This window comes from Balaenoptera acutorostrata, chromosome 3, assembly GCF_949987535.1.
Source record: "Balaenoptera acutorostrata chromosome 3, mBalAcu1.1, whole genome shotgun sequence".
Taxonomy (NCBI): Eukaryota; Metazoa; Chordata; class Mammalia; order Artiodactyla; family Balaenopteridae; genus Balaenoptera; species Balaenoptera acutorostrata.
The window spans coordinates 84,326,768-84,339,828 of record NC_080066.1 but is presented as its reverse complement, the minus strand read 5'-3'; the positions used below and the strand labels follow the sequence as shown (position 1 = coordinate 84,339,828).

Below are 13,061 nucleotides of genomic sequence, written 5' to 3'. Positions count from 1 at the left end.
CTGCATCTCATTCCAGAGAGAGGCCCAGCTGACGCAGGGCACTTTATGTCTTCATTAGGGTAGTGGGGGGTGGAGGCAGGGGGGTGGGGAGGGGTACAAACACACGGGTGCATCCACAGCACCAGCTGGCCATGTTAGGTGCCCCCTCAGGTGCCCTCCGTCGAAGGTGCTCCCCTCCACACACACCCTACAGTTTCTCCTTTATACATCACGGTAGTTATGATCAAGGACCCTCACCGTTCCATCCTCCAGCAGGAGACGCAAGACTTTGTCACCAACTCTATAGTCCTTCGCTATTTCGGCAGACTTCCAAACTTCTTCAGGATCAGGAATCCAAACCCTGTTGTACTGACCAACAGAATAAGAAAGGCTTAATTTCAGCACTTTAAAAGCAAAACACAAATCGTTAGATGATTAGACTCAGGGAGATTTCTTTCTGTCCACTACATCAGTGAATTCATTAGGAATACTTTTACCTAATTTTTGCTTGTGAGGTCATTGTTAGCGTATCTGCAATGCACCAGGCCTAGCTGCTTCATTTCACAGGTAACAGAATTCCCAAAGCCTCTTAAATACATATTGAAAAAAGAAAGCCTGGGAGTGGAAAGGAAATCTGTGAGTCTCTTAATGGGAAGATCTGAGCACTGTCTACAAGAGCTGGAGCAGGGGGATGTGGTTCACCACTGATGGACCATGGGGCTCTGGGCCAGACACTTAACTTCTTGTGCTCATTTTTCTCATCTATAAAATGGGCACAACAATACCTACTCAGTACTTTACAGGTTTGCTGGGAGGTTAAATTGGACTGAGTAGCTGACAGCACTTTGCAAAATGCTGTGGAAGTAGTATTACAGCAGTGTTATCACAGTCTTATCACACTGGTCAGCAGCCAAGGATTCCCACCGTGGGAAATGTGGAAGTCCCGAGCTCAGTGTGCCACCTGGCTCAGTGCTGATGTGCAAGTCCTTAAGCAGAACTACATTGCTATGTACTGAATTATCCTCCCAAAATTCATACGTTGAAGCCCTAACCCCCAATGTGAATATATTTGGAGATAAGGTCTTTAAGAGGTAATTAAGGTTAAATGAAGTCATAAGGCCCCGATCCGATAAGATTACTGTCCTTATAAGAAGAGATACCAGGGAGCTTGCATGCACTCTCTCTCCACCTGCATGCACAGAAGAAAGGCCATGGGAGTTCAGTGAGAAAACAGCTGTCTGCACCCAAGGGGAGAAGCCCTCACCAGACCAACCCTGCCAACACCTTGATCTTGGGCTGCCCAGCCTCCAGAACTGTGAGAAAATAAACGTCTGTTGTTTAAGCACCCAGTCTGTGGTATATTGTTATGGCAGCTCAAGCCGACCAATACACACATCTAATATTCACACTCACACACTGGGAAGGGGGAAGGCTCACTCTCCAGAAGTCACCAGTGGCACCTGAATGCAGCTTGAGATAAACACAAAGTGACTGCCATGTCCCTATACTGCAGTTGTCACAGGGCCCCATGAGTCATTCTTCTCTCTCCTGCATGCATGCTGTCAGCATCATGCACTGACTACTCTTGCTTTCACCCAGACCCCACATTTCATATTCTCCTGTGGTCATCTATTTGTTTGTTTGTTCATTCACTCTTTCGTTCATTCATTCACCCATCCATCCATCCCATTCATCCATCCATCCATCCATCCATCCATCAAACACCTGGGCACCTCCTGGGACTTTCCTGGTGACACAATGTTTAAGAATCCACCTGCCAATGCAGGGGACGTGGGTTCGAGTCCTGGTCTGGGAAGATCCCACATGCCGAGGAGCAACTAAGCCCGTGCGCCACAACCAGACTCAGGGAGAGTCTTTGTTGCACTGCCACGAAGAGTAGCCCCTGCTCGCTGCAACTAGAGAAAGCCCATGCACAGTGACGAAGACCCAACGCAGCCAATAAATAAATAAATAAATAAATAAATAAATAAATAAAATCTAAAAAATAAAAAAAAACAAACACCTGGGCATCTCTTATGTATGCATCTGGCACAGTGCTGGATTACCAAGAAAGAAAGGCATCTCCTCTTAGTCATCATGGTTTTCCTACTACCTCAGCCGATCTCTAACCTGGAGCTGCATGTGCATTATGTGTATATTTGCATCTCTCTGCTCACATACCGGGGGTTTCTATCAATTGGGGCACCCCTACAGGATACCCTGATGTCCTGGGACATAACCAGGCCAAAAGGAACAAGAATTGGGAAGCACTCACATGGAGACATGAAGCAGCACCCAGGAAAGCTCCTGAATCCAAAGGCTCAATAGCTCGGGATCCCAGATCTAGAGGAAGCCTAAGAAGCCGTGCAGGGTCTAACCTTTATTTCCCAGAGAAAACTGGCCTCAGGGACTCCAAGTTCTCCAGGAGAAGAGCTGAGATGAGCACCCAGTTCAGGCTGGTGCCCACAGTGGCATCTCCTTTCCACCTCCTTACATTCACAGGCCAAAGGAATACTGGTCCTCTGGCATTGTCCCTCAATGGGACAAATGGACCTTCTGAAGGTAATTGTCGAGTGTGTAAACTCTTGTAACAGGGAATGTTTGTGCCTTTAGGAGAGAATGCTGCACTTTTTTATTTATTTATTTATTTATTTATTTATTTAATTTATTTTGGCTGCGTCGGGTCTTCGCACGGGCTTTCTCTAGTTGCAGCGAGCAGGGGCTACTCTTCATTGCAGCGTGCAGGCTTCTCATTGCAGTGGCTTCTCTTGTCGTGGTGCACGGGCTTAGTTGCTCCACGGCATGTGGGATATTCCCGGCCCAGGGCTTGAACCCGTGTCGCCTGCATTGGCAGGCGGATTCTTAACCACTGTGCCACCAGGGAAGCCCAAGAATGCCACGCTTTTGCCTAAGTGCCTGCCATCCTTTTGAGTACAGTTCTGGGCACTGAATTGGCACCAGGCATCATCCTTGACTCGGGGAATAGTCACAAACAAGACACTGCCTTTTGTGAATCTCTGCTTCTTAACAGCTGAGAGGGCAAACATCATGACCAAATGATGACCTGGACATAAGCCAGCTGAACACGTGGCTTGTGGACTGCTGGGGCCTTTCCACTGTGAGGAAATCTTCCCTTGGGTTGAGAGATCACACCTTCAGGAGTTTTCAGTTACAAAAAAATTCTGGGCAATAATTATGACATTTTACTTTTCTTCTTTATAGTTTTATGTACTTTCTATAATTTGCATATTTTACTTTTATAATCAGAATATGCCATCTTTAAAGGCAAATATCAAAATATATGTTCACAAACAGACTTGTACATGAACGTTCATAGTAACTTTCTTCATAATGGCTAAAAACTAGAAACAGACTCTATGTCCACTAACATGAGAATAAATTAAAAAAACATAAAACTGTGGTATACTCATACAATGGAATACTACTTACCAATAAAAAGAATCAACTGCTGATACAAGCAAGAACATGAATGAATCTCCAAAGTATTAGGCTGAGTTAAAGAAGCTGTACACAAACGAGTACATTCTGTATGAGTCCTTTAAATGAAGTACTAGAACAGGTAAAACAAATACAATGCGGTGAAAAGAATCAGAACAGTAGTTGCCTCTGGGGGTAGGTGGGTCTGGGGAGGGAATCTTGTGGGGCGATGGCAACATTCTATACCTTGAAGGGGTCTGGGTTACACAGGTGTTAAGTAAGCCCTTTTTCAAACATCAGAGAACGCACGCTTAAGATATGTACCTTTCACTGTCTGGAAATTTTACAAAAAGAACTAAACAATTATGGAACTCAACAATATGCATACTAATATTTAGGAGGACATGTATTGATGTATGTAATTACCCTAAAACGCTTCAAAAAATAAGATGGGCTGAGGACTGAAGTATAAAAAGATGGATAGACATGTGATATAACAAATATGGTAAAATATTCATGCTAGAATCTAGGTGGTGGGACAGATACTCACCGTAAAATTTTTTCAACTTTTTTGTATACTTTAAATTTTCATAATAAGATGTTGAAGGAAATAAGGAATAAGTATAAAACAAAGTTTGGGGTGCCAGGACTAGACTAGGACAAAGTTGGTTGAGGAGCACATTTATTAATCTACTAGTTAATATAAGCTGCCTCACTTATCGAACAAAAAATATATGTTTATCATTGGTTGAATATCAATCATGACTCCCTAAGTTATTTGGGTTTGCTTTAATTCTTGACAGCTAGCTAAGAGCAGAAGTTTGCTGAAATGTGGCATGGGATGAGTGATACTTGCGAGAGAGAGAGAGGGAGGGAGGGAAACGGCAAGAGAGAGAAAATGGAAGAATGACCTGGCGGGCAATGACACACACTCAGAGACACACGCCCATGCAAACAGGTGGAGAGAAGCCTCACAAGCACACAGACACACACACCCACACTCCACACATACTTGTTGCCATGGGCTACTATTTTCCATGTCAGGTCTGCTCTTGAAAGTATTTGTTGCAAACCTCATAAAGCTGAAATCATTAATACTTTTTTATAGGATAATATTTTTATGATAATTGGGAATATCCCATTTATCAAGAATTGGCCACTACAGAATTTTATAGCTGAAAGGGTCCCAGGAGACTGTCTACTCCAAGCTGTCAAAGTTCTTTGCAAAGCTTGCTTCAAATGAAATGGTGGTAGCCCACCATGTTCTGCAGCTGAGGTCCCTCAGGCCCTTCCATGGAAACCTGAGGCTCTGAGAAGTGATGCAAGTCACTAAGCTAACCCAAGGCCTTTGTTTTCCTGATCCTCAAACTCAAGCCCAGAGAAGTCAATAACTCACCAAACACCACACAGAGAATCTCAAAGGCCAGGACTCCACGGAGCCAGAGCTTGGGACTCCTTCTTTGAACTACTTGTTAATTGAATGAGCCTGGCTCTGAAAATAATCCTGAACTCTCAACTGCAGCCATCTACTTGAGAGTGCACAGGCTAGTCCGTTTCAGCTAAAAGTAGCCTTAAATGCATTAGGACGTATGGAACCAAGAGGCTGCTTCTCTTCTGGCGTGAACACAAATGGCTTCCTCAGGCCCGGATTCCCCAGGCTGCGCACACCCCGCCAGGCCTGATGCCTCTGTCGGCAAGGCTGTCGGCCGTTTAGGGCCCCACAGCTGAGACCCAGCCTGGTAAGTAAACACGCCCAAGTTTACCTGGTTCCACCTCAGTTACACCCATTCGGTCCCTCCCTTCTGCCTCACATTCCTCAACCCACAAGGCAATGCTTCAAACCGGAGAGAGCTAACTGCAGTGTCTGGACAAACGACATGGCCAGCTCCCATAGGACCTCCGCAGGGTGGCTCCTTCCTGTGGGGCAGGATCCTCCTGACTCAGGTCGCTTGCCAAGCCCTCCGGGGGCTGCCTGCCGCAGGGCCAGGAGGGCAGCGAGGCCTGCCGCCCACGCCTGTCCTGGGAATCTTCCCCTGTGGGGGGAGATCATGGTGCATCCACGTCCGGGCAGGCTCGGGAATGAGGCAAAGGCTTCAGGAGGAAGGGACACATCCTCAGGAACAGGCCAAATCCGCCCACCCCACATGCTCAGATATGACGAGTGGTATCTTCTCATGTCTCCCGCCTATTTGAGGGATCTACCGGCATCAGCCACAGAAACGGCTTGGAGACTTTACATGGCGTATGGGACGACAGGGGTTTTCTCCTAGCCACTCTCTGGACTGGAAGGGGGTCTCCACGTTCTCGGTCAGCCAGGCCAGAGCAGCGACACCACGCTCCCTCTCTTCTCCTCTTCATTCGTTCCTGCAGGCCCTCCCAGCTCCCCAGCGTCCTCCCACGTCTCCCAAGATCCCTCCCGGCCTCTCCTCATGACAGGCTGTTTCTGGAGACTTTCACCCATTCCCACAGCTTCCACGACTGCCCTGGCACCTGGGCACCACTGAGGCCTCCAGCCCAGATCTCTCAGTGGGTCTAGACCACATTTCCAACTGTCTCCCAGACGTCAGCCCCTAAATGTCCTCTGACACTCACAAATCCCAAGCTTGAGTGATCATTACGCCTGCCCCACACTCAATCTTCCTCCTCAGTTCCCTTGCCCGTCAACTCAGAAACCTGGGACAGCGCTGGACACCCTCTCCCTCCTTCCCCTAGCCCCCGACAATCAGATGGTTATCAGGTGCTAGGACGCCTATATCTTAAGCAGGTCCCACCTGTCTGCCCCATCCACCCCCAATGCCATGGCCATCAATCAGCTCCCCCCATGCTGCTCCCACCAATCTTCTCTTGATGGGTACCACAACCTGCTGAGTGCTTCCTCAACCAGGCTGAGTACCGGTTTCTGTGGATAGACAGATTCCTCTACCCACACCTGAATCAGAATTTCCGTGGGTGGGGCCCAGCAAGATGAAAGTTCCCCCTGATGGATTCTGATGAACATCCAGGCCTGGGAACCACAGTCGTAGCCAGTTTTCCTACTCAGGCCTCACCTTCTTTTCAATCCATCCTCTGCCTGCTGCCACCCAAACCACTAGCAGTTTCTAGAACATGCCAAGCTCTTCCTGGCTCTCTGCTATGCACTTCTGTTCCTTCCACCCCCAGTGCCATCCCGCCTCTCCCCATCTGTGAGCAAACTGCTCTGAGCAGTCAAGACTCAGCTCAAGATTCCCACCTGCGGTGCCTTCCCCACCACCCTCCACCCCAGGCAGGACTGAATGCTTCCTCTTTAGCGCGCTCTCTGCTCCCTCCCCAGGTTTCAGGTAGCTTCCCATCTCCCCCACTGGCGTGTGAGCATCAAGAGCCTTGTCTTTGTGCCCTGGAACTCAATACAATGATTTCCCCACGACTAGCACTCCATAAAAACATCTACTGAACAAAAACTCAAATTCCAAGTAGTTTGCACCAATAAACTTGGTATTTTAGTCTTTATGTCCCTTTTTTACTCTTTTGAACTCTCCATATATAGTACAATAGAAAAATCTAATTTTCCAGGGTGGTTAATCACATATAGAAATCTAAAAGCTGCTTAGAATAGCTAAGTGGAAAGTTATTAAACTGAGCTTTGACCTTACTTTAGACAGAGGCCCTGGACTGCATTTCTCTTGACCTTGCATATCTGAGTTTCAGCAGAATTTCTGTGAAGATGTCTTGTGAGTTCCTCAAGCACAAGGAAGAGAAAGAAATGGGTGAAGGATAATATGATTTGTGAATCTGTGGCTAAAACCTGAGTTCTGGTTAATTAGAAAGGTCTTTAGAGGCATGCTATACAGCTCTACTGCCTCACCCTCCATTCATCACTTTCACCAGTATCTTAGATAAAAAAGCAGAACACATGTATCAAATATGCAGATAAAATGATTAGCTAAAGATGATCAAGATACAAAAAGGTTTTTAAAAAGGTTCAAAAAGGTTTTGACAAGCTGCAGAACATTAAACACTAAACAACAAGACGGAAAATTTAATAGGAATAAATGTAAAGTCCAACAGTTAAGTGCCAAAAATTAACTGTATTGCAATAGCATCAATATAAAAAACAACTAACTTTTATTAAGCATTGTGTGTCAGATATTGTGCTAAGGATTTTACACAGGTAATTTAATCCTTACAATGACTGGTAAGACTTAAATCCATTCTACGGGTGTGGAAACTCAAGAGAAATTAAGTAACTTGCTCAATGTCACCCAGTTAGCAGAACCAAGACTTAACCCCAGCCACCGTGCATGTGCATTCCAGGGGCAGCATGTAGCAGCGCTGCTTAAAACGAACAGAACACTGACTTAATGCTCGCCTGCACTGAGGGCAGCTCACAAGAGGCTGCAGCCCCACGAGTTCCACGGTACTCTGGCTGAGCAGACCAGATCTAGAGAATAGTGCCACAAAGATGGGCATCAAGGAATTGAAATTTACCCAGAGGATGGTGGCCTTGATGGTGAAGGGTCTGGAATGATGCTGTAAGAGAAAAAGTTGGTGGTATCGTCACTCTCCTCAAGCTCTCAGTCCTGCCCACAGCTCATTCTAAAGAGCTCCATGTCTTCCAACTCCTGCCACCCAGCCTCAGGTCCACCATTACCTTCTGAAGCTACTCCATGCCGGTGCCTTTCTTACATCTTTAGATTCCAGTCCTCCACCAGTTCCATCCCTTCAGCCTGTGACCATGCCCAGGTGTCCCCTCTCTCCCTCACAGTTCTACTAAAAGAGAAGCAATGCCAAGGACCTCCTGGTGGCCAAATCCAATGACACTTCCTCAGCCTTCATCCTCCTTGACTTCTCTGCAGCTATAGAACTGACTGCTGAATTGTTATTGATACACATGGTCTTCTTACTTTGCATATTTTATACGTTTATGATCACAGAGAAGATGCATTTTTGTGCCGTCATTTTCCATGTAACATAAACATTTTCCCATGTTGTTATGAACTCTTCACAGTAGCATTTTTAATGGCTTCATACTATTCTATTCTTCTATCTATAATTCACGTAACTCTAGCCCTCTTCCTGGACATTGGGGTTGGTTCCATTTTAGTTATTAGAAGGAATAATCTGATAAATAACCAGATGTCAGAGGAGGCAGCTATGAAATGAATGGACTTTCCAAAAATCCTCTGTGTGTTGGGGGAAAGGTCAGATCCCTTGAAGAGAAGGAAGATGATAAGGTCATTGAATAAGGTGGTGAGAGTAGGAGGTATTAAGAACATAGGTTTTTAATCCCAGCTCCATCGCTTCTATGTAACCTTAGGCAACTTACTTAACCTGAGCCATTTGTAAAAATGGGATAGCAATAACTAACACATGGCATTGTTTATTCAGATTAAATGAAAGACGTTCTGAGGATAAAGTTCACAGAGTTCTGAGGATGGCACCTGGCACATAAGAAGTACTCAATGACTATAAGATAAAAGTAACTATCATCAACATTCATCATCGTCATGACCATAGCTCTTTCTGAAAGCAAAAAAACTCATTCATTCATGCATGCACACATCAAACATTTACTGAGTCCCTACTGCTCCCTGTTCTCTAGAAACCCTTGGTCAATAGGGGAGACAGAGTTAAGGAGCTGTTACAAGTCATCATGAAAAGTGCCTGGATGGAGGGGCTGGCTGCAAAGATTTCTCAGAAGAGGCACTGCTCAGCAATGTGACTGACAAGGGGTTAATCTCCAAAATACAAAAGCAGCTCATACAACTCAATATAAAACAAACAAACAACCTAATCAAAAAATGGGCAGAAGACCTCAATAGACATTTCTCCAAAGAAGACACACCGATGGCCAATGGGCACACGAAAAGATGCTCGACATTGCTAATTACTAGCAATTAATTAATAATTATTAATTAATTATTAGAGAAATGCAAATCAAAACCATAATGAGGTATCACCTCATACTGACCAGAATGGCTGTCATCTAAAAGTCTACAACTGGGACTTCCCTGGTGGCGCAGTGGTTAAGAATCCACCTGCCAATGCAGGGGACATGGGTTCGAGCCCTGGTCCAGGAAGATCCCACATGCCGCAGAGCAACTAAGGCCGTGCGCCACAACTACTGAAGCCCACATGCCTATATATATATATATATATATATATATATATATATCACACAAAATGGACTGTGTATATATAGATATATATATATTACTCAGCAGTAAAAAAGAATGAAATATTGCCATTTGCAGCAACATGGATGGACCTAGAGAATATCATAGTAAGTCAGAGAAAGACAAATATTATATATCATTTATATGTAGAATATAAAAAATAATACAAATGAATCTATATACAAAACAGAAATAGACTCACATAGTAAACAAACTTATGGTTACAAAGGGGAAAAGGAGCAGGGGAGGGAGAGATAAATTAAGAGTATGGGATTAACAAACTACTATACATAAGATAGACAAGCAAAAAGGATTTACTGTATAACACAGGGAACTGTATTCAATATCTTGTATTAACCTATCATGGAAAATAATATGAATAGCTTTGCTGTATACCTGAAACTAAAACAATATTGTAAATCAACTATACTTTGATTAAAAAAATAGGAAAGAAGAAGAGGCACTGCTCAAATTGAATTCGAAAGGTGCAGGCACCGGTGAGCAGAACAGAGTGGTGACACTGCAGGAATGCATTGCAGGATGGCAAGAAGTTGGGCAGAGGGTAAGCCAAGGTAGGAGCCGGCAGACAGCAGGGGAAGATGCAGAGGCGGGGCCTTGTGGCTGGTCAGTGAGTCTGAAAGTGACAGGGGCCTCCAGAGGGGCTCAATAAGAGGATGGCCAGACCGGTTTTTCTCAGAGAGATTTCAAACAGTGGAACTGCTGAAGAGCAAATGCTCTGAACATTTCTAAGGCACGTTGCCAAAGAGCTTTTGAAAAGGGGTGGGTCGTTTTAGCTGGCAGCAACTACTCTCAACACCCTTCCTCCCGAGAGTCCCCTTTCTCAGAACCTCTCTTCCTGTGGTTCCCGTGCCAGGCCTCCCATGTCCCCCTCCCTGGGATGGCTCCATCTGCGGCCCCTCTGCCTCCTTTCCTCCCTGAACAGATGCATCCCCAGGGTCCTGTCTGGGCCCTCTTCTCTCCCTTGATGAGGCCCTCATGCCTGGGCTTCAACTACCACCTCTGGGGAAAACTCCTGGCCCATCTTCTATACCAACCTCCAACCACTCAGGGCACTCTCCCTTGGAAGCCCCCTCACCACATCAACCCCCGCAGGTACAAACCTTGCCTCATGACTTCCCTAACGTCTCCTCCTCCTGAAGTTCCTGCGTCAACAGCACCAGCCTGCTTCGATCTTTCAGACTCTAACCTCATGTCAGCCTTGGCTCAGCCCTCCCCCTCACACGTCCCAGTGCCGTCTCCCATTCTCACCTACCTCCCCATGCTCTCTGCACGCTCCTTCCATCCTCCGTGTCTAACACTGCAGCCCTAATTTTTTTCCCGTGCACTTAGGATGACCTGAGAATTCAGCTACCTGACTCCAGCCTCTCTCCCATGGGCACAGAGTCTCACGGTCTCTGCTGGCATATCTGACTTACACCACCCTGGATCCTGTCATCCCCATTCAAAACCTTCAATGGAATATAAAGCCCTGACCTAACTCTTTGGCTGCCATGACTCTCCCCTGCTAAGCCCCATCCCCCAGCAGGCTCCTCCATGCCTTCCAGGCCTCAGCAGATTGAATTATTTGACATTTCTCATTTCTCACTAATCAGAAAACTCCCTGAGGCAAGACTAATCATTTAAATTTTCTTTTTCTAACCTTCCCCAAGCATAATGTTTTATATACAAAAAGTGCTAAACAAATGTTTTATGGGAGATAATATGCCCGTCTTCAATGCAGGAAGGGAAATTAGTCAGGGGCCAGGCAGGTAACAGCAGTGTAAAGTGGGTGAGTGGGGCAGCGGGCAGATCATAGGGTGGGTCTGGATGTCACACAGGAACTGGCTGCCACACACGGATCCCTGAATGGACAGCCCACCCATCACCCTGCTACAGGGTGACTACTTGCCTCTGAGTGCAGCAATGGGTTTCAGGTTGTTTTAAAACATTATGTGGCTAAGATTGTGCAGGGAAACAGAGCACTCCTGGGGGTTCACTGTGGCCAAGGTTCCCCTGCCACAAACTTTGACTTAGACTAATTGGCTAGATCTGCAGACTCGGGAGTGTGGGAGGGAGTGGTAGGGAAGCAAGGGAGAGAGCTTAAGATTTCTGTGTCAGTTTAAGGAAGAACTCTTTAACAAAGAAGTTCTCTAAAACCTAAACAGGCAGCTACACAAATGGGGGAGCTTCCCACCTCTGGAAATGACAAAGTGGAGGCTGATTGGCCACTGGGAAGGGAGGTGCCTGGACACAGGTGCTTACTTGGACACGAAGTGGGTAGAGACGGCCATCAAGGCTCCTTCTGGCTCTGCGATTCTCAGTCTTTCTCCATCCAAGCTCACCTCTAGAAAACTCTTCCACATTAGTTTTCCTACATTGTGCCTGGTACGTAGTTGGTATTTAATAAATATTTGTGGCATCAGTCACTTGATGATAGGGGTATTCACACCTGTGTATTTTTGCTTCAGGAAAAATTGTTACTTAGAATGGATTAATCAGCATTTTCCTCCGACCTCCAAAGTATCTTCCAAGAATAGTTTTTTTCAAGAATTTTTTTTTACCTCCAGTAAGTTGAAGATCTAAGAAGCATTGCTGGATATTTGATGTCTCACATTCTCACTGGTAAAACTATTCTAACACTGCCATTTAGAACTCTAGTTAATAGAGGGGGAAATACTGTTTGGTTAATTTGTATTTGTACTGTTAACTAATTAAACCAAGTAGAAGAAAAAATGTTTGCTTAAACCATTGAAACAAATTATTTACAGCCGTCGTTTATATCTACAGCAGAAGTGTCTCTTTAATATAAAGCTAGGGCACTTGTCAGGGGAAATGGATGAATTCTAGTCTCATCTCTCTGAATACTGGGTACCATAGATTTCCCCCACTGGGGTACAGGAGTATCTGGCTTTATGGCTATTCGAATGGATTTTTTCCAACACTTTCACACTTTTTATCCAAATAATTAACCAAGCTCATCTCAGAAGGTTCTGGGCACCATGTGGGAATGCTGGCCTTCCCAGAGAAGGGGTGGAGCCCTCGTTTGTGGGAAGAGGAGGTTTCAGAGGAATGCTCTAGAGTGATTCCCGGACTCGGGGTGTACGTGAAAGGTTTTTTTTATAAGCTGTAAAGCACCTTATAAATGTGAGTAAAGAGCCTGTGACTGCAGTGTCAGGATCCCTGGATTCCCTGGATTATAGATGCTATTATTCGCCCGTGTCTGAGGTTTCTGAGTTTCCTTGGGCAAGTCTGATTCCCTCTGTGGCTCAGGAGGAGGAGCCGAGAGGCGCGGGAGAAGGGACGGACCCGCAACTCCTGGACACCGGGAAGCTCGGGTCCTGCCGCAAAGGCAGCCCCTAGCACTCGGTCTTCCCATCCCGAGAGGACCCAGGCTCCCGGGGGGCGCCTTCCCCACGGATAGGGACCCGAGCTCTCGGCGGGGCGGGGGATACGACGCTCCCCGGACCCCCATTGTCTCCGCGGCCCCTCCCC

At 46.0% G+C, this 13,061-nt stretch overlaps 1 protein-coding gene across 5 annotated transcripts in view; it reads right to left on the bottom strand.

Annotated features, from left to right (window-relative positions):
• Positions 1 to 13,061, bottom strand: part of MYO5C (myosin VC) — a 107,343-nt gene that overhangs the window by 93,985 nt on the left and 297 nt on the right. For all 5 annotated transcript variants that reach the window (XR_003621737.2, XM_007194889.3, XM_057544661.1 and 2 more), the window contains exon 2: positions 238 to 348. Coding sequence is in view for 4 of the 5 variants with exons in the window: in XM_007194889.3 (XP_007194951.2) it covers positions 238 to 348 (111 nt within the window). In the remaining variant the exon portion in view is untranslated. The remainder of the gene's footprint in view (positions 1 to 237; positions 349 to 13,061) is intronic.